The sequence below is a fragment of the Hyperoodon ampullatus genome (genome assembly GCF_949752795.1).
Source record: "Hyperoodon ampullatus genome assembly, chromosome: 2".
NCBI classification, from domain to species: Eukaryota; Metazoa; Chordata; class Mammalia; order Artiodactyla; family Ziphiidae; genus Hyperoodon; species Hyperoodon ampullatus.
This window is the reverse complement of record NC_136915.1, coordinates 84,852,060-84,874,484: the sequence shown is the minus strand read 5'-3', so window position 1 is coordinate 84,874,484 and position 22,425 is coordinate 84,852,060. Positions and strand designations below refer to the sequence as shown.

The 22,425-nt window shown below is 42.7% G+C and overlaps 1 protein-coding gene across 1 annotated transcript in view; it reads right to left on the bottom strand.

Moving 5' to 3' along the window:
* SLC44A3 (solute carrier family 44 member 3) overlaps positions 1 to 22,425 on the bottom strand; it is a gene marked incomplete at both ends in the record, with an annotated part of 90,645 nt that overhangs the window by 34,903 nt on the left and 33,317 nt on the right. The window contains 2 exons of the mRNA XM_079727374.1: positions 4,476 to 4,641; positions 21,945 to 22,131. Coding sequence (XP_079583500.1) covers positions 4,476 to 4,641; positions 21,945 to 22,131 — 353 coding nt within the window. The remainder of the gene's footprint in view (positions 1 to 4,475; positions 4,642 to 21,944; positions 22,132 to 22,425) is intronic.

Here is a 22,425-nt window from a genome sequence, read left to right as displayed (position 1 = left end):
CTCCACATATTCAAACAACACATCTGATAGTCTCTCAGTTTGCTTTTTATTTTTTCTTGGAGACATCCCTCCTGGAGCCCACTGCTCTCCAGCTCCTCCTTGGACTGGTTGTGCTCTATACCTGCTGACTAGCTACCCGCCTGGGGATTCCCTTCTTTTCTTCACTGTGTTGGAGCCCATTTCCTGAAACTCATGTTTTCCTCCCTGGCTTACTCATTAGTTTCAGTGGAGAAAGGATGTGGGGGGGAAATCTTTTGGGATGTTGTATGCCTGAACAGGACTTTATCCTCCTTTACCCTTGACTGATAGTATGAGTAGGTCTAGAATTCTAGGTTGGAAATAATCTTAGAATTTTGACAGCCTTGTCCTACTGTCTCCCTGCTTCAGAGTTGCTGTTGAACATCAGATTTCATTCTAGTTATTTTTTAAATTTAATTTTACTTTTTATTGAAGTACAGTTGATTTACAATATTAGTTTCAGGTGTACAACACAGTGATTCAATATTTTTAAAAATTATACTCCATTAAAGTTATTATAAAATATTGGCTGTATTCCCTGTGTTGTACAATATATCTTGTAACTTATTTATCTTATACATAGTAGTGTGTACCTCTTAATTCCCTATCCCTACCTTGACCCTCTCCACTTCCCTCTCCCAAATGGAAACCACTAGTTTGTTCTCTAAATCTGTAGGTCTGTTTCTGTTTTGTTATAGTCATTCATTTGTTTTATTTTTTAGATTCCACATGTAAGTGATAACATATAGTATTTGTCTTTTTCTAATTTATTTCACTAAGTATAATCCCCTCCAGGTCCACCCATGTTGTTTCAAAATAGCAAAATCTCATTCTTTTTTATGGCTAATATTCCATTGTATAAATATACCACATCTTCTTTATCCATTCATCTACTGATGGACACTTAGGTAGCTTCAATATCTTGGCTGTTGTAAATAATGCTGCCTGAACACTGGGGTGCATATATCTTTTGGAATCAGTGTTTTCATTTTCTTTGGATGTATACCCAGCAGTGGAATTGTGGGATCATATGGTAGTTCTATTTTTAGTTTTTTAAAGAACCTCCATACTGTTCTCCATAGTGGAGTGCATCAATTTACATTCCCACCAACAGTGTACTTGGGTTCCCTTATCTCCATGTCCTTGCCAACATTGGATATTTGTGGTCCTTTTGACTACAGCCATTCTGACAGGTATGAGGTGATCTCTCATGGTCTTGATTTGCATTACTCTGATGATTAGCAATGTTGGGCATCTTTTCATGTGCCTGTTGGCTACCTGTATGTCTTCTTTGGAAGAATATCTATTCAGGTCTTCTGCCCATTTTTAAATTGCGTTCTTTATTGTTTTTGATATTGAGTTGTATGACTTCTTTATATATTTTGGATATTAACTCCTTATTGGTCATATCATTTACAAATATCTTTCCCATTCAGTAGGTTGTCTTTTCATTTTGCTGATGGTTTCCTTTGTTGTGCAAAAGCTTTTAAGTTTAATTTGTTTATTTTTGCTTTTGTTTCCTTTGCTTGAGGTGATAGATCCAAAAACTATTACTATGGCTTATGTCAAAGAGTGTTCTGCCTGTTTTCTTCTGGGAGTTTTATGGTTTCCAGTCTTACATTTAGGTCTGTAATCCTTTTTAGTTTATTTTGGTATACAGTATGCAAAAATGTTCTAATTTCATTCTTTTACATGTAGCTGTCCATTTCCTGGCATCACTTATTAAAGAGACTTTCTTTTCCCCATTGTATATTTTTGCCTCCTTTGTCATAAATTAATTGAACATAAGTGCATGAGTTTATTTCTGGGCTCTCTGTTCTGTTGATCTATGTGTCTGTTTTTATGCCACTGTAGCTTTGTAGTTTTGATTATTGTAGCTTTGTAGTACAGTCTGGAGTCAGGGAGTGTGAAACCTCCACCTTTGTTCTTTTTTTCAAGATTGCTCTGGCTATTCAGGGTCTTCTGTGGTTCCATATAAATTTTAGGATTATTTGTTTTACTTCTGTGAAAAATGTCATGACATTTTCCCATGACATTTTTGATCAGGATTGCATTAAATCTGTAGATTGCTTTGGGTAGTATGGACATTTTTACAATATTAATTCTTTCAATCCATGAACACAGGATATCTTTCCATTTATTTGTTTCATTTTCAATTTCCTTCATCAAAGTTTTATAGTTTTCAGTATATAGGTCTTTTACCCATTCTAGTTCCTGATGTTTTACCTGTGATCCGTTTTTCTCTGTAAAGCTTCTGGGATCTTCTCTTTACTCATGTCCTCCAGCTCTGGGAAATTTTGATAATTTCTTCCCTTCTTTTTTCTTTGTTCTCTATTTCTGGAACTCATATTAGTCAGATGTTGGGTGTCCTAAATTACCCTCTGATTTTTTATCCTTTTTCTCCCATTTTGCATCTCTTTATCTTTTTGTTCTACCTTCTGAAAGAGTTCTTCAACTTTATATTTTAATCCCTCAATAGAAAAATATCACTTTGCAATCATATTTTTAACTACAAAGAGGTCTTTCTTGTTCTCTCAATGTTCTTTTTTTTTTATTCTTATTTTATGGAATCAACATTTCTTGGTTCTTTCTGAGGATACTATAGTGGTTGTTGTTGTAGTTTTCTTCTGCTGCCTGCATTGTCCCTATTTTCCCTAAGTTCTCTCTGTTTGTTTGTTTTGTTCATTTTGATCTTTTTCTTTCACTAGAAGCTCCTTCTAATGTTTAACAATCACTGGTTATCAGTTCACATTTAAGAGTGAGGCACTGAAAAGTGAATTAGAGGTTCTATATGAGGGTGACTGCTGACCGGTGAGTTCCACGACCTGGTTCAGAGTCAGGGAAACAGGCCATTTCATTGGGGGACCCCCAAATGGCACCATCTGTAGGTCCTTTCTTTGGGTTAGACAATTTCTCCAAAGAAGAATCCAATAATCTCCTGCCAAGGAAATATCAACCTGGCTGTCAACATCCTGGAGGCTAAGCTGTGGAGTGTGGGTTGGTAGTAGGTAGAATACTATTCAGTATTTAGACTTTCACTTGCTCCCCCTTGTTTCAGTGCAGAGCCTTGCCCCAGCCTCAGCTGTGCCAGATGCCCCCTGTCCAGACCCTCTCTGATGACTTCTCCAGAGAGCAAAGCTCCCGTCTTGTCTTCTGCTGGTGTGAAGGAGGGGCCCTGGGGCCCAACTGCTCCTTAGGAAGACTTTTAACTAATCTTTGGAAGCACATTTTACACTTGAATTCCTGAGCCTCTCTAGGTTTTTGTGGCTCAGACCAGCCTCCTTTCCCACCGAATGCACAGAGATAGGGAGATATTCACTTCACTGGAAGTTAAATAAAAAGCTCTCATTGAAAATGTTTTGATTTTGTGGATACTAAAATAGCACAAAATCACTGCTGTCAGAGAGATATGACCTGCTGGCCAATGTCGTTAGAATAATCTCTGCTCCTCTACTCAGGAGTAAGCAGCACACCCCACCCCCTCCAACGGCTCAAAGGTTCTCAATGCCAAGGGCTACAGCCCTTTGTGCATTCTATGGGCTCTCTAATGATGGAGGCTCCCAACAGCACCTCTGTAATAAAACCCACAGTACTCCTTATCATCAGGAGGTAATTGCTCAATGGCATGAATCATCCCTGGTTGACTTTCTTACCCCCACGAACCCTCATGTTTTTCTGCTCATTTAGGCTGAGAGATTAGAGGAGGATCAGCCCCATAGGAGTAAACTTCCTGTTCTGAGTCCAACCCTGTCATTCTACTGGCCGTGTTCTTCTTGCCTGTGTCTTTATCTTTGCCTCATGGAGAGCAGCATACACAAAAGAGGTAAAGGGTTGAGAGGTGTGTGTGTGTGTGTGTGTGTGTGTGTGTGTGTGTGTGTGTGTGTGTCCTCAATTATTTTGATGAGGTAAAGGAGGATAAACACTTAAATAAGTATCATAGCGAACAGAGAAGCAAGTAATTAATTCACTAGCACTTAACTATATGAACATGAATTATATTTTATAGTCATGTACAATTCCCTTAGGATTTAAAACTGTTTTTCAAGAAAACATTCTCCTCATTTTGCATAGGATGAAATGAAGTCCGCAGAATTTACTGAAGTGTGCTCCAAATAGATCAGTAATGTTTTTAAAGTTTGAAGTCAGTAAGAATGGATATTTACAGGAGAAGTCAACCCTTTCTTTTGGATATCTTTCAATTCTAAGCGGTACAAATACTTCCCCGTTGGGCTTCCTTCTGGATTTGCTAGCTTAAAGTAAAAGAGGTTGGAAATGTGACAGATTTAAGATATAACATTTCTTTTTACTACCAAATGAACATCCTTCCTAATTTTTAACTTGGTCTTTTACTCTTGCCAATCCCTTTTGAGAGGTCACGTCAAAATTCCAAAATATCTTTTGAGAAACACAACATGAAGCACATAGACAAATCAATAGGAATAACATGCTAGACCTACCTGTTGAAATAACATGTAACCACTGCCCCAGCTATAGTCATTTGCTGGCATGCAAGGATGAATTCACTAGTCCAGATGAGGGCAATTAAATGGTACCACCACATATACCGAATGCCCGAAAGAGGCTTATATTCCACTTGGCCGCCTTCGATGACCTGTGCAGCTCCTAAAGTTTAAAACACAAACATGCTTTATACCTATGTTTTCCTAAGTATGGAAGAAGGTTCAACAGGCCATGCTTCCTCATACCTGGGCTTTGGTATTACACAAAACACAGATGCCAAAGTAAAGTTTGAAATACCCACCATAATATAAGATCTTCATAGCAAAACTAAAAACTGAGAACACACATTTAACTTATGAATAATATTAACAGGGATAATTATCATGACTGATTGGTAGGCAATTTGCAAGACACTTGACCTATACTCTAATACTCACCCCACTTTACAGATATGAAAACTGAGGTTTGGAAGAGTCAAGTGACTTTTGCAAAGTCTCATTGCTCATGACTAGTGGAGGGAGAATATAAACCTGGACACACTGGACTCTAAAACCCATGGTTTTTCTACCACAGCACTTAGTGATGCAAACAAAACTTATTTTGATGAAATCACACAAAGCCATTAGGACTCTGTTATAGAACCCCACTTCACCAAAAGTTTAAACTTAATAAAAGAGACAAGGATCTTCGTTTTTTCAAAGGGATTCATTTCAAATTTCATTTTAAGAGCAAACTCTTCTAGGACATTTAAAATATCTACTGGGCCTCAGTGTTAAACTTCTAGGTTCAAATCTCAGCTTCACCCCTTTTTGGGTAGCCTGGGGCAAGTTATTTGGCCTCTTGGAGTTTCAGTATCCTAATCTGTAATACCTATATGCTGGTGGTAGTTCAAGAGAGAGTAGAGTGGGACTACCTGGTCAGTGCTGGCCCAAAGAAATATCACTACATAAGTGATAATGATTTTTATTATTATTATTATTAAATTTCAGGAGCACAACACTGTATTAAACCGAGGCCAGGGAGGTAACCCCAGCAATGCTCTGCCATTCACTGGTTATACCCTCCTTTATTTGCTCTCATCTAAAGAAGCCTTTGAATTAGCTCTGCAATTCAATTCAATTCCATTTGGATCTAGTAAAACCAAATCCCAGCTCTGCAACTGCATTTGATCTCTAGATGTCCTCTGCTATGTATATATATATATTTTTAATTTTTTTATTCTTTTGCGGTACGCGGGCCTCTCACTGTTGTGGCCTCTCCCGTTGCGGAGCACAGGCTCCGGACCCGCAGGCTCAGCGGCCATGGCTCACAGGCCCAGCCGCTCCACGGCATGTGGGATCTTCCCAGACCGGGCACGAACCCGTGTCCCCTGCATCGGCAGGTGGACTCTCAACCACTGCGCCACCAGGGAAGCCCTCTGCTATGTATTTTAAATAAACTACTGTAAGAAAGAAGATGGCACTTCAGTCTTTGGCAAAACCTACAACTTGAAGAACATTTAAAGATAGTTTAATATTTCCTTTCACAGCTATAAATTGCTTTTAGGTTCACAATTCATGTGTCTTTAGACATTCACAATACAGTCTGTGCAAAGGAAGTGGGAGAAGATAATCATGCTGTAGAGCAAACTAATTCCACAGACTAAGGCTGGTCTTAGTAACTCACGCTCTGTGTTCTGCTGAACAAGAGTCACATTGTGAGAAATAGTGGAGCAGCTTGGTTTACAGAGAGAAGTTAATATTTTATTGAACACTGGGCTCATTCTGGCTTGGAAGCAATATCTGATTCAGGTAAGGCACTGATAAATGCTTATGCTTTTCCAAAATGGGTGTGTTTCAGAAAAGCATTCCCAATCCCAAAGAAGGTGACCCCTCACAACTAACAAGCAAGTGTAGGTAGATCAGGTGAGTGCAGACTTGGAGAGCCACTCCTGGAATAGCAGAAGTGATGGGGCCAGTCAACATGCACACTGATGCCCCCACAAGGTCACCAGTCATGGGGACAGACTACAGTTTGCAAGAACAGGTCTACAACATCACACATGGTTCAGGGGTGGACGACGTTTCCAAAGAACAGGAGGGATGATTTCCTTGACAGACAAAAGGCAAGTAAGTACAAAGGCCCTGGGTGCTAAGGGGGGATCGTCTCTCCTTGGGGCTGCCCTGTGTTGCCAGTGGCATATTCACATACATCTCAGCTTGGCACACTGATGGCAACAGTCAGCAAGTAGAGAATGGCTAAAGGGATAAATCATGATCCACGCAGGCCTTCACACCCTTGGCATTCTGCACAGAAGCAGAATTCATAAATTATTCTTGACTGGCTACTTGTTTTTGAACGTCTTTACTGAAGCCATCATCTATTTATTTTTCTGGTTCCATTATAGCAGACTATTTAAAGGTTTTCTTTTAGGACAGGGTTTTTCAACCTCTCAACATAGCAACTGGCATTTTGGGTCAGATAATTCTTTGTTAGGGGCGGGAGGGATGGAGGCCTGTCCTGTGCATTGGTAGGATGTTTAGCAGCTTCCTTGGCCTCTACCCATTAGATGCCAGGAGCTTCCTCCCTCCCCTCCTCCAGTTATGACAACCCAAAATGTCTCCAAACATTGCCAAATGCCATGTGGGGGGCAGAACTGCTGCTTGAGAACCACTGCTTTAAGCAAACATTGTCTGAAGAATCAGGCGCTCTGGCTTCAGGAAGAAGCTTAGGGTGGGGCAGGCGTGTTTATGCGCACAGGAGTGCCCTCTCCTGGATGGCTGGGTCGGTGCAGGCAAGAGCCTCTCATGAAAATACCAGTTGCTTGGTTACTAAGGACCGTTACAATATAGCTACCACTAAGTGTAGCTAACGGGCATGGGAATCGATCCCAAGATAAGATTGATCTAGGGGATGGTGGTGGAAGGGACACTGAACTGGAAGAGGGCTTGGTTCCAATCTCAGCTTTGACGTTTGTGATAAGCAACCTGGGCCTCGGTTCTCTTATTGTAAAGATGAAGAGGGAAGACAAGATGAACTCCAGGGCAGTAGTTACACAGTTTGAGAGTCACGCAGGCTGCGATTCACATCTCTGCTCTGTCTCCTAACGGCTGACCAACCTCAGGAAAGTTATGAGGTTGTGGGACATTTTAAAATCTCTGTTTCATCATCTGTAATCTGAAGACACTAATACCACTCCCTTGTTGATTCCATCTAGTCTCACGGCTCTAAAAGCCATACACATAGCTGTTAGGAGGATTAAACAGGTAGGTGCTTAGAACAGTGAGTACAATATAAGGTTAGCTATAGTTGAGGTATAAGTAGATATGATTCCAGTTCTGAAATGAGCAAATATTTATTTAGCATATACTGCATGCTAGAATTATGCTGGACATGAGCTATCAGGGGAAAAAATGAAAAAGGCAAACACAAAAATCAGAAAGAAGATATCATCAGAGTGAATATCACATTTGCTACATTAGTTTATTGATCTCCCCTTCTTCTGGACTGTTTATGATTCCTCCTCCAACCTCTAAGAGTTTTTTCCCATCCTCATGCTCAGTCAGTGGCCTCATTTCCGGTTTCTCTGAGAAAACTGAAGCAATCGGAAAATCTCTGCTAGCACCTACCCCCATCTCTATCCCTTATCAGCATGTGTCCATAATTGGACCCCCCCTTAATATGATAAACTGTCTGTGATCCTAAGGCCAACCCCTGCACTAGATCCCCTTTCTCACCTACTTGAAGATATCACTCCAGAAATTTTCCCTCTCTTTCTTGCTTCATCAGAATATTCCTCTCTATTGAATCATTTTTAATCACCTCACATCTTTAAAAAAAAAAACCCTACTTTTTGACTCCCTTTCCTCCTCCAGCTTCCTTTCTATTTCTCTGTTCCTATTTACAGCTGAACTTCTAAGACGGTCTCTTATGCTTTCCAATTCTTTTTTCTCCTCCTTTCTCTTAAACTGCTCTAATCCTGATCCATCCCCCCCCCCCCGACTTCTCTGAAACTGCTTTGTTTCACTTCCATGTTGCTAACTTCAATGGTCAATCCTTAGTTCTTATCTGATTTATCAGCAGCATTTGACACATTGAACCCTTCACCCCAATTCCAGGACAGCACATTTTCCTCCTCCTGTCCACTGGCTGCTCCCTTTCAGTTTCCTTTCCTTGTTCTTCCTCGTCTCCAAGACCTCTTTACATTGACATGCTCCAAAGCACAGTCCTTGAATTTCTTTTCTATCTACACTCATTCAAATCTCATGGTTTTAAATACTATTCATGTGTTCCCCAATTCCCAAATGAGATCTCTCCAGAAACTTCAGACTCAAACAGCTAACTCCCTACTTGACGTCTCCATCCAGCCATCTAAAAGGCATCTCCAGCAACACAACTAAAAAAGAACATCTGCTCTTCCCCGAAAACACTCCAAAGTCTTGTCCCATCTCAGCTGATGGCCATCCCATCTTCCAGTTGCTCAAGCTAAAAAACCTCAGTTTTATCTCCAACTCCTCTTTCTTTCACACCCTTCATCTAATATCAGGAAATCCTTCAGAATCTGATATGTCACACCATGTCCACCATTACAACACGTGTTCTAAGCCACCATCACCTCCTCCCTGGAGCACTGCCATGAAAATGTAAGTCAGATCATACCACTATGCTGCTTAAAATGCTGTAATGACTTCCCATTTCAGAAACAAAGTTCCTATAATGGCCTACAACGCCCCAGGATCTGACCCTGTGCTTTCTCTGACACTCACCTGAACCATTCTCTCCCTCGATCAGGCCACTCTCACTGAATGGGCCTCCTTGCTGTGTCCCCAGCACCCCTCCCTCTTGCTGTTCCCTTTGCCTAGAACATTTTCTCTTCCTTTGCATAGTCTCATGGCTCTGCCCTTACCTCCTTCAAATGTCTGCTCACAAATTATCTTCTCAACAAGGCCCTCCCCAATCACTAAATTCAAAATTTGACCCCCCTCCTTAAGCATTTCCTGTTACTCTTCTCTGCTTTATTTTTCTCCTTACCACTTATCAACTTTTAATATACTATAAAATTCACTTACTCACTTAATGCCAATCTCCCTCTAGCTTCCAAACTAGAAGGAGAGTTGTATCTCCAGCATCTGTAACAGGGTCTGATATAATAAATGTTCAATAAATATTTGTTGAATGAATGATTGTATGAATGAATGAACCAACCTTCCTCAAGTAATACATCCTATCATAGAGATTCGAGACAACTTTCTAGAAGTCTTCCTAGAGATCATCATTATAGCCTGGAGGAAATGCATCATGCAGCTAGCTATAAGTCTGGGTATTACAAGCAAGCTTTAAGGCATTTTGAAAGACTGACGTGATACTGATATCATATTTTTTTTTTTTTTTTTTTTTTATTTTTATTTTTTGCTTTATCACAAATTTAATCAGTTATATGTATACATATGTTCCCATATCCCCTCCCTTTTGCGTCTCCCTCCCACCCTCCCTATCCCACCCCTCCAGGCGGTCACAAAGCACCGAGCTGATCTCCCTGTGCTATGCGGCTGCTTCCCACTAGCTATCTACCTTACGTTTGGTAGTGTATATATGTCCATGCCGCTCTTTCACTTTGTCACAGCTTACCCTTCCCCCTCCCCATATCCTCAAGTCCATTCTCTAGTAGGTCTGTGTCTTTATTCCTGTCTTACCCCTATGTTCTTCATGACCTTTTTTTTTCTTAAATTCCATATATATGTGTCAGCATACAGTATTTGTCTTTCTCTTTCTGACTTACTTCACTCTGTATGACAGACTCTAGGTCCATCCACCTCATTACAAATAGTTCAATTTCATTTCTTTTTATGGCTGAGTAATATTCCATTGTATGTATGTGCCACATCTTCTTTACCCATTCATCCAATGATGGACACTTAGGTTGTTTCCATCTCCGGGCTATTGTAAATAGGGCTGCTATGAACATTTTGGTACATGTCTCTTTTTGAATTATGGTTTTCTCAGGGTATATGCCCAGTAGTGGGATTGCAGGGTCATATGGTAGTTCTATTTGTAGTTTTTTAAGGAACCTCCATACCGTTCTCCATAGTGGCTGTACCAATTCACATTCCCACCAGCAGTGCAAGAGTGTTCCCTTTTTTCCACACCCTCTCCAGCATTTATTGTTTCTAGATTTTTTGATGATGGCCATTCTGACTGGTGTGAGATGATATCTCATTGTAGTTTTGATTTGCATTTCTCTAATTAGTAAAGATGTTGAGCATCCTTTCATGTGTTTGTTGGCAGTCTGTATATCTTCTGTGGAGAAATGTCTATTTAGGTCTTCTGCCCATTTTTGGATTGGGTTGTTTGTTTTTTTGTTATTGAGCTGCATGAGCTGCTTATAAATTTTGGAGATTAATCCTTTGTCAGTTGCTTCATTTGCAAATATTTTCTCCCATTCTGAGGGTTGTCTTTTGGTCTTGTTTATGGTTTCCTTTGCTGTGCAAAAGCTTTTAAGTTTCATTAGGTCCCATGTGTTTATTTTTGTCTTTATTTCCATTTCTCTAGGAGGTGGGTCAAAAAGGATCTTGCTGTGATTTATGTCATAGAGTGTTCTGCCTATGTTGTCCTCTAAGAGTTTGATAGTGTCTGGCCTTACATTTAGGTCTTTAATCCATTTTGAGCTTATTTTTGTGTATGGTGTTAGGGAGTGATCGAATCTCATACTTTTACATGTCCCTGTCCAGTTTTCCCAACACCACTTATTGAAGAGACTGTCCTTTCTCCACTGTACATTCCTGCCTCCTTTATCAAAGATAAGGTGACCATATGTCCGTGGGTTTATCTCTGGGCTTTCTATCCTGTTCCATTGATCTATCTTTCTGTTTCTGTGCCAGTACCATACTGTCTTGATTACTGCAGCTTTGTAGTATAGTCTGAAGTCAGGGAGCCTGATTCCTCCAGCTCCATTTTTCGTTCTCAAGATTGCTTTGGCTATTCGGGGTCTTTTGTGTTTCCATACAAATTGTGAAATTTTTTGTTCTAGTTCTGTGAAAAATGCCAGTGGTATTTTGATAGGGATTGCATTGAATCTGTAGATTGCTTTGGGTAGTAGAGTCATTTTCACAATGTTGATTCTTCCAATCCAAGAACATGGTACATCTCTCCATCTATTTGTATCATCTTTAATTTCTTTCATCAGTGTCTTATAATTTTCTGCATACAGGTCTTTTGTCTCCTTAGGTAGGTTTATTCCTAGATATTTTATTCTTTTTGTTGCAATGGTAAATGGGAGTGTTTCCTTGATTTCACTTTCAGATTTTTCATCATTAGTATATAGGAATGCCAGAGATTTCTGTGCATTAATTTTGTATCCTGCAACTTTACCAAATTCATTGATTAGCTCTAGTAGTTTTCTGGTAGCATCTTTAGGATTCTCTATGTATAGTATCATGTCATCTGCAAACAGTGACAGCTTTACTTCTTCTTTTCCAATTTGGATTCCTTTTATTTGCTTTTCTTCTCTGATTGCTGTGGCTAAAACTTCCAAAACTATGTTGAATAAGAGTGGTGAGAGTGGGCAACCTTGTCTTGTTCCTGATCTTAGTGGAAATGGTTTCAGTTTTTCACCATTGAGGACGATGCTGGCTGTGGGTTTGTCATATATGGCCTTTATTATGTTGAGGAAAGTTCCCTCTATGCCTACTTTCTGCAGGGTTTTTATCATGAATGGGTGTTGAATTTTGTCGAAAGCTTTCTCTGCATCTATTGAGATGATCATATGGTTTTTCTCCTTCAATTTGTTAATATGGTGTATCACGTTGATTGATTTGCGTATATTGAAGAATCCTTGCATTCCTGGGATAAACCCCACTTGATCATGGTGTATGATCCTTTTAATGTGCTGTTGGATTCTGTTTGCTAGTATTTTGTTGAGGATTTTTGCATCTATGTTCATCAGTGATATTGGCCTGTAGTTTTCTTTCTTTGTGACATCCTTGTCTGGTTTTGGTATCAAGGTGATGGTGGCCTCGTAGAATGAGTTTGGGAGTGTTCCTCCCTCTGCTATATTTTGGAAGAGTTTGAGAAGGATAGGCGTTAGCTCTTCTCTAAATGCTTGATAGAATTCGCCTGTGAAGCCATCTGGTCCTGGGCTTTTGTTTGTTGGAAGATTTTTTATCACAGTTTCAATTTCAGTGCTTGTGATTGGTCTGTTCATATGTTCTATTTCTTCCTGATTCAGTCTTGGCAGGTTGTGCATTTCTAAGAATTTGTCCATTTCTTCCAGGTTGTCCATTTTATTGGCATAGAGTTGCTTATAGTAATCTCTCACGATCTTTTGTATTTCTGCAGTGTCAGTTGTTACTTCTCCTTTTTCATTTCTAATTCTATTGATTTGAGTCTTCTCCCTTTTTTTCTTGATGAGTCTGGCTAATGGTTTATCAATTTTGTTTATCTTCTCAAAGAACCAGCTTTTAGTTTTATTGATCTTTGCTATTGTTTCCTTCATTTCTTTTTCATTTATTTCTGATCTGATTTTTATGATTTCTTTCCTTCTGCTAACTTTGGGATGTTTTTGTTCTTCTTTCTCTAATTGCTTTAGGTGCAAGGTTAGGTTGTTTAGTCGAGATATTTCCTGTTTCTTAAGGTGGGATTGTATTGCTATAAACTTCCCTCTTAGAACTGCTTTTGCTGCATCCCATAGGTTTTGGGTCGTCGTGTCTCCATTGTCATTTGTTTCTAGGTATTTTTTTATTTCCTCTTTGATTTCTTCAGTGATCACTTCGTTATTAAGTAATGTATTGTTTAGCCTCCATGTGTTTGTATTTTTTATAGCTCTTTTCCTGTAATTGATATCTAGTCTCATAGCATTGTGGTCGGAAAAGATACTTGATACAATTTCAATTTTCTTAAATTTACCAAGGCTTGATTTGTGACCCAAGATATGATCTATCCTGGAGAATGTTCCATGAGCACTTGAGAAAAATGTGTATTCTGTTGTTTTTGGATGGAATGTCCTATAAATATCAATTAAGTCCATCTTGTTTAATGTATCATTTAAAGCTTGTGTTTCCTTATTTATTTTCATTTTGGATGATCTGTCCATTGGTGAAAGTGGGGTGTTAAAGTCCCCTACTATGATTGTGTTACTGTCGATTTCTCCTTTTATGGCTGTTAGTGTTTGCCTTATGTATTGAGGTGCTCCTATGTTGGGTGCATAAATATTTACAATTGTTATATCTTCTTCTTGGATCGATCCCTTGATCATTATGTAGTGTCCTTCTTTGTCTCTTCTAGTAGTCTTTATTTTAAAGTCTATTTTGTCTGATATGAGAATTGCTACTCCAGCTTTCTTTTGGTTTCCATTTGCATGGAATATCTTTTTCCATCCCCTTACTTTCAGTCTGTATGCGTCTCTAGGTCTGAAGTGGGTCTCTTGTAGACAGCATATATATGGGTCTTGTTTTTGTATCCATTCAGCCAATCTGTGTCTTTTGGTGGGAGCGTTTAGTCCATTTACATTTAAGGTAATTATCGATATGTATGTTCCTATTCCCATTTTCTTAATTGTTTTGGGTTCGTTATTGTAGGTCTTTTCCTTCTGTTGTGTTTCTTGCCTAGAGAAGTTCCTTTAGCATTTGTTGTAAAGCTGGTTTGGTGGTGCTGAACTCTCTCAGCTTTTGCTTGTCTGTAAACGTTTTAATTTCTCCATCAAATCTGAATGAGATCCTTGCTGGGTAGAGTAATCTTGGTTGCAGGTTTCTCTCCTTCATCACTTTAATTATGTCCTGCCACTCCCTTCTGGCTTGTAGAGTTTCTGCTGAGAGATCAGCTGTTATCCTGATGGGGATTCCCTTGTGTGTTATTTGTTGTTTTTGCCTTGCTGCTTTTAATATGATTTCTTTGTGTTTAATTTTTGACAGTTTGATTAATATGTGTCTTGGCGTATTTCTTCTTGGATTTATTCTGTATGGGACTCTCTGTGCCTCCTGGACTTGATTAACTATTTCCTTTCCCATATTAGGGAAGTTTTCAACTATAATCTCTTCAAATATTTTCTCAGTCCCTTTCTTTTTCTCTTCTTCTTCTGGAACCCCTATAATTCGAATGTTGGTGCGTTTAATGTTGTCCCAGAGGTCTCTGATATTGTCCTCTGTTCTTTTCATTCTTTTCTCTTTATTTTGCTCTGCATTAGTTATTTCCACTATTTTATCTTCCACCTCACTTATCCGTTCTTCTGCCTCAGTTATTCTGCTATTGATCCCATCTAGAGTATTTTTCATTTCATTTATTGTGTTTTTAATCGATGCTTGATTCATCTTTAGTTCTACTAGGTCCTTGTTAACTGTTTCTTGCATTTTGTCTATTCTATTTCCAAGATTTTGGATCATCTTTACTATCATTATTCTGAATTCTTTTTCAGATAGACTGCCTATTACCTCTTCATTTGTTAGGTCTGGTGGGTTTTTATCTTGCTCCTTCTCCTGCTGTGTGTTTTTCTGTCTTCTCATTTTGCTTATGTTACTGTGTTTGGGGTCTCCTTTTTGCCGGCTGCAGGTTCGTAGTTCCTGTTGTTTTTGGTGTCTGTCCCCAGTGGCTAAGGTTGGTTTAGTGGGTTGTGTAGGTTTCCTGGTCGAGGGGACTAGTGCCTGTGTTCTGGTGGATGAGGCTGGATCTTGTCTTTCTGGTGGGCAGGTCCACGTCTGGTGGTGTGTTTTGGGGTGTCTGCAGACTTTTTATGATTTTAGGCCACCTCTCTGCTAATGGGTGGCGTTGTGTTCCTGTCTTGCTAGTTGTTTGGCATAGGGTGTCCAGCACTGTAGCTTGCTGGTCGTTGAGTGAAGCTGGGTGCTGGTGTTGAGATGGAGATCTCTGGAAGATTTTCGCCGTTTGATATTATGTGGAGCTGGGAGGTCTCTTGTGGACCAGTGTCCTGAAGTTGGCTCTCCCACCTCAGAGGCACAGTACTGACTCCTGGCTCCTCAATTTGGGATGATTTGTTGTCTATTCATGTATTCCACAGATGCAGGGTACATCAAGTTGATTGTGGAGCTTTAATCCGCTGCTTCTGAGGCTGCTGGGAGAGGTTTCCCTTTCTCTTCTTTGTTCTCACAGCTCCCGGGTCTCAGCTTTGGATTTGGCCCCGCCTCTGCGTGTAGGTCGCCGGAGGGCGTCTGTTCTTCACTCAGACAGGAAAGGGTTAAAGGAGCAGCCTCTTCGGGAACTCTGGCTCACTCAGGCCGGGCGGGAGGGAGGGGCACGGAGTGCGGGGCGAGCCTGCAGCGGCAGAGGTCGGCGTGACGTTGCACCAGCCCGAGGCGCGCCGTGCGTTCTCCCAGGGAAGCCGCCCCTGGATCCCGGGACCCCGGCAGTGGCGGGCTGCTCAGGCTCCCGGAAGGGCGGTGTGGACAGTGACCTGCGCTCGCACACGGGCTTCTTGGCGGCGGCAGCAGCAGCCCCAGCGTCCCACGCCCGTCACTGGGCTCCGCGCTTTCAGTCGCGACTCGCGCCCGTCTGTGGAGCCCCTTTAAGCAGCGCTCTTAATCCCCTCTCCTCGCGCAGCAGGAAACCAAGAGGGAAGAACAAGTCTCTTGCCTCTTCGGCAGCTCCAGAGTTTTCCCGGACTCCCTCCCGGCTAGCTGTGGCACATTAGCCCCCTTCAGGCTGAGTTCTCGCCGCCAGCCCCAGTCCTCTCCCTGCGCTCTGACCGAAGCCCGAGCCTCAGCTTCCAGCGCCGCCCGCCCCGGCGGGCGAGCAGACAAGCCTCTCGGGCTGGTGAGTGCCGCTCGGCACCGATCCTCTGTGCGGGAATCTCTCCGCTTTGCCCTACCCAGGTATGTGGGGAGTTTCTTGCCTTTTGGGAGGTCTGGGGTCTTCTGCCAGCGTTCAGTAGGTGTTCTGTAGGAGTTGTTCCACGTGTAGCTGTATTTCTGGTGTATCCGTGAGGAGCTGATATCATATTAATGATCAATGTAAATGGCAGTTTCTCAAGGGAGGCAGTCCAGTTAGTTGGGATAATTCCCCAAAGGATGCAGGCCCAACTTAAAAAGGTTCTATATTCTGGCACATTCTGTGCACTTGGCCTCTTCCAGCAAACTGGCTCAGTGTCCTGCTGACACCCATCCTGCCTGTGCCTCCTGCTGGCTCAGCTTCTGCTCTGACAGCATGAGGGTTAGGGCAAAAGAGAAGAAAATCTCATTGACAGCACACCTGTGGTTCACCTAGTTCTTTCTGTGTATACAACACAGGCACAACATTAATGTGAATTCACTTACTGACTAAGCACACACTTATTGAACTCACTCAAGGGCTACGCACTGACCACAGAGACAGAAAGAAAAAGACACAGTCCAGGCCCTCCAGATGTTCATTCTCTCGAGGGAAGACAACACACAAGTCATTAACTTGCATTATTGTTTTTTATAGACCTTATCACTACCTGACATAATCTATTTACTTATTTATGCTCTCTTTCCCCACTCACTAGTACCTTTATCTGGTTCACTGCTGTATCTCAGTACCCAAGCCACATAGCAGGCATTTGATGAATATCTGTTGAAAGAATGAAGAATATAAAAAATGCAGGGAAAAATGAAGAAGAAATATCTAAGTATGCCTGGGCAATTTATAGGAGATTTTCCAAGAAATATATTACTCAAAACAAATCTTGAATAATGACTAGTTTTCCATGAAGTTTGGGGGAAAAAGTTGGGGTGAAAGTTAGGAAGAGGAGCAGACTCTAGACAAAGACCACAGCAGGTGCAAAGGCACCTAGATGTTCATGGAGATTGTTTTCCCTCACACTTCCCCACAGGGACCATAAACTTCTGAAAAGCAGGAGCTGTTTTAAATTTCTCCTGAGCAATCTCCCTTCCCCCTGTTCCTAGGACAGGACTGGGCCACTAGGAAACTTTTGTGAAATAACTTCAGTTATCTTCTAGATCTCTGATAACTTAAAAAAGGACAATTTTCTTTTAGATTGTGTTCTCAAATACACCATGCAGAGCAGAGAATAAACCACAAAGCTGAAGCTAGTACTAGACATTCTCTAGTTGACATTAGTTCCTAATATAAGGAACACATACTGCCCCTTATCTGCAGAGCAAAGCTCTGGTCCCATCTCAGCCTCCTAACATCATTATGAGGCAGCCTGGGGAAAGCACCATTTTTCCACTGTATAAAAGGAAAACAGGAAGCCCAGAGGATTAACATACAAGGAAGGCCAGAGCCATCCTGGATCCCAGGTCCCTCGATTGGAGCCCCTCTGTCTGACCTTGCTGCCTCCTTTCCAAGCATGGTCCTTTGCCTTTAAGCACGCTGAGCACATCCCTGCGATGACCTCTTCTAACTGCAGTACCACTGGGAGAGAAAGCCCCCCCTTCCCCAAATGTGCCTCTTTCTTCTACTGTTCTGACTGTGGGGCATCCCAACCACTTTATGGTAACTGGGGGTCATCAGATCAACTGGGCTCTTTCCAACCTGCCAAGTGCACCTACTGGATTCCCAAGGTTATTTCCGTTTTCCTGTAACTACTATTTTCACTGGATTTAGTAGTCACTGTCACATTGCTGGTGGCAGACAAGTCCCAACTGACTAGTTACTGTCATTACTGAGGGCCTGGTTATGCTGCACTGAAACAATCCTCAAACAAGCCAGAGTGTGTCAACTAGTTAAGAGACTGATTAACAGACACTAGAGAAATAGCTCATCAAAAAAATGGCAAAAAATGATCAACCTAAAGTTCACTTTTTCTGCATTTTCTTTTCTTTTATATACATTAAAATATTAACTCATTCAATCATCTGACACAATAAAAGTCTTACAGTATTTACCCACTGAGGACACCCCACAGCACTGGGAACATTGGGTGGAGACTGAAGAGAGAGCCTGAGGGTTCTGGGACTTCCTGAGGGACATGAAATGAGACAGTCAGGTGCTGTGCAGGCATCTCTCACCACCCGGATCACCTGGGCATCTGCTGAAGATCAAAACAAGCAGCAGATGACCTGCCCAGGCCCAGAGCCCATCGTCCTGGCCCTGCATGAAAAGGCCTTTGAAGTCAAAGGGAGTTCTGTGCACCTGGGTCAGCCCACAGGTGAGTGGAAAGGAGAGGCAGGTGGCCTAAGGGGACGGCGGGTCTGGTTTCTATGATGCCCAGCCTCGGGGAAGGGGGAAGGCAGTCACTCTGTGCGACACCCTCTCTTGCGAAGCCAAACATCAACCTGCCCACAGACCCCTACAGTAGGTCCTGGGCACCTGGTTTCCTCTTCTGCCCTTCAACTCCTCTCACTTTTGCTCATTTTGCTCCTCCCACAGATAGAGAAGGGCTGTGCTTTAATATGTGACCCTCTGATGTGCTGCCTTTGGCCCTACAGAGCAGCCCACTCTCTCCCGGCCCCTCCTCTCAGTCCTGTGGCTGAGGCTGTTTAATGTCCCCAGGCCCTGGGCCCAGCTGGGGCCAAAGTGGGGGAACTGAAGGACAGCCCTGCTAGCAGCTCACCCCCGAGTTGGCCTCGGGGCGTGTTCCTCTCCAACTACATCCCCAACTCTCAGGATCAGCTCTTGCCTTGTCCCCTGTGAGCAGGTTCCCTCCTGGGCTTGGACATGACCCCACTAAATCCCCTTTGCCTCGTTCTGTACTTTCCGATCTTCTGGTAATTTCCAGCCCATCCTCTGAGAAGCCTTCCCTGACTTGCAAAGGGGGCTGGAGCCTCACTGTGGTGCTCCACAGCTCCCCAAATTTCTCCTCTTGCGATGTTCATCAGCCTTTGCCATCCTCACTGTGGGGAGAGGCCACCACTCTTCCCCAGTGCCTTGCCAGGGCCTCGTCCCTCCAGTGCTCACTTAACGTCTGTGCATTAAAGAACGAAAGAACGTTTCCTGCTCCAAATCATTGAGGGTTTAAGCACAGAGACAATTCCCTTCACCCAGACTCATAGCCCATAATGACAGCGACAGCGGGGCGGGCAGCTATGCCCTGGAGGCTGGAGTAGGAAGGTCCCTCCCTGGTCCTGATCTGTACTTCCCGAGGCTTCACCTCTCCTCTGTGATTCTTTTTTTTTTTTTTTTGCGGTAAATGGGCCTCTCACTGTTGTGGCCTCTGGACGCGCAGCCTCAGCGGCCATGGCTCACGGGCCCAGCCGCTCCACGGCATGTGGGGTCTTTCCAGACTGGGGCACGAACCTGTGTCCCCTGCATCGGCAGGCGGACTCTCAACCACTGCACCACCAGGGAAGCCCTCCTCTGTGATTCTTTAGGGCGAGGGCCCAGCACCACAGTCCACCACCAGGGCGTCAAGCCCTGCCACCTCCTGCCACACCTCACTCCCAGGCTGATCTGGCTTTAGCTTCTGGCCCTGTCATGTTGCCCTCTGGCCGCAGGTCCCAAACACCACATTACAGGCACAGCTTGCATTCACCAGCCAGCTGCTGTGGTCACAATACTGCTTCAACTTGAACAGACAGACCTCAGGAGGTCTAATTTGATCTCCTAGCTTTGTATCCCAGGCACAAGGGACATGCGAGGTAGTGGAGAGCACAGGTTCTGTTCTAGAGCTCTGGCGCCAGTAAGAGCCATCACACTTTCTAGCTGGACCTTCAGCAAATTGCTTTCTCAGAACCTCAGTTTTCTTGCCTGTAACTTGAACATAACAACACGGGCATCGAAAGGGGGTTGCGACACTTAAAGGAGAGAACATAAGAAAGCATCCAGTGCCGAGCTTAGAATTTGGGAAATTTTCAACAAATGCTTGCTTTCCTGCAGGCACCGAGGCCATCGCTTCCCTTTCCGCCAGGACTAAGACCACGTCAATGAAATGAGCTGGAAGATGCTTGTTCAATGTTGCCCTAGTTAAGACTTCCAACTGTCCTGCAACTTCTGTTCTTTCATCTTTTCTTGGTAACAGAACCTCTCATTTTTAGGTTGTGCATGGCCGCCACCAATAAAATGACATTTCCTGTCCCCCCTTGCACATAGGAGTTGCCATGTAACTGGGATTTGGCCAATGGGTGTAGGTGGAAGTGTTGTCATGACTTCCCTGCTACCTTCCTCACAGCCCAAATAAGACAGGGTGGTTGGAACTCGAGTGTCTATTTCAGCTATGAGGTGGAAGCAAGTGGTAGGCTGTGCAACAAGAAAAAAGGTGCGTGGGTCTGTGACCTCTGGTAGCCCATGCTGGCATGGGGTCTCCTCCTGTGGGCTTCATTTATATGAGAGAGAAATTACCTGTCATCTTGTTTAAGCCACTGTTTTGAGGTTTCTGTCACTCTCACACAAACCTCATCCTGATTGATTACTCTCCTGTACCTGTTCAAACAAGGTTCCCTGCTGGATAATTATCAGAAGTGCATTGCAGGCCTTCAGCAAGCTTCCAGAGACCCCCGACAGAAGAGACTTCCCCTAGAGCATCTCTAAGCTGGAAACATGGGCTTTCAAGGGCTTGGACCTCCAGAAAGCTGGCTGCCCATCTTGAAGAAATCTCCATGGGGTCAGTTTACTCCAGAAGAGAGGTAAGAGAACCTAGTTTACTAAGAATCTACTACATGTAGTTATTCCTACATATACAACTGGAGCCTACAGGGAACAGAATAAACTTGATAAACATTAAGAAATTATGTTAGCCTTGTTGCTTTGACATCTGCTGTGGTTTTTATCTGCCTGGTGACAGTCTCCAAAAGCAACTTACTCTTTTGTACTCACCTCAGAATGTGAGTTTGGGCCTTAACTAAATCAAATCGAGGAGTGAGTGAGAGAAGATCTAGAGCAGTATCACTCAAACTGGGGGCCATAGACTAGTGGCCTGGGCTCACTTTGTATGTGATTAGTCCACAGTGAGGTAAGGAGCTTGTGCCAGAAGGTAGGTCAGCTGCATCACTAGGCCTATCGTCTCGTTCTGCTGACATTTTTTTTTTCACAGCAAGACTTTCTTGATGGAGGAAGTGATGGAGGAATATACATTCTGGCATAAGCTCCTTTACCGGTGTCAGACAACCCTTTGAATAGCACTGTTCTAGAATGTGGTTGCTCTCTTACAGGGATCCAAAAATATATAACCCTACCACAAACCAAGTGAATCAGAATCTCTAAGGATGGGGCCCAGGCATCTGTATTTTAGTAAAGCATCATAGCTGATTCTGAGGAATATCTCTGGTGGAAAACCACTGTATAGGTATGACAGCAGAATGGAGGATAGTATTGTCTTCTCAGGAGCAAAGCAATGTGAACATCTGTGCATACTTGCTTTAAACTTAAGCTCGTTCTTCTGAGCACAACATTTTAACAGGGTCTTTCCTGGGTTCTTTTTTTTACATACTGATACAAAAGAGGAAAAAGAATTTCCTGCTTTTTCTCCCATGACAGAGCCCCAGGCACCTTCACTGTTGGCATTAGATGCCTTTAGCTGCATGGGAAATTTGGTCCTTACAAAAACAGGCCAATGGTTCCAGAACGGTGAGGCTTTTCGTGCATGACTCCAGGGTGATGGACCCCACTCCCACTGCCCTTACCTGCAGTTCCCAGGCTCAGGAGCACGGCCACCCAGGGGACCCAGAAGAAAATGAGGATGGCAAACGTCCACAGTGGCTGGAACAGCAGGAAAGGAGAGTTGCTGATGGCTTTATTTGTGACTCGGAGAAGTTCAACTGTCAATTTTATTCTCTTTCTGAGGACAAAAATCAAGACGAGCAGAACTGCCTGGTGAGAAAGGGGTTAAATTATTCAAAATAATGAAGAACTGAGAAGAGCCGAAAACAAACCCCAATATTTTACTGACATCTTGGCAAACAACTCTTTTAAGATAGTTACTCCCTACTTTTATTATAATAGAATAGACATAGTCTCAAATACTAACTGAGCATCTACTATGTGCTGATACTTATGCTAGATCCTGCTTCTACAACAGTGGACAAGACACAGTTCCTGCTCTAAAGGAGCTTGCAATCTGGTCAGATAATGAGAGAAAACGAGAATTAGGTCCTCTGGGGTCAG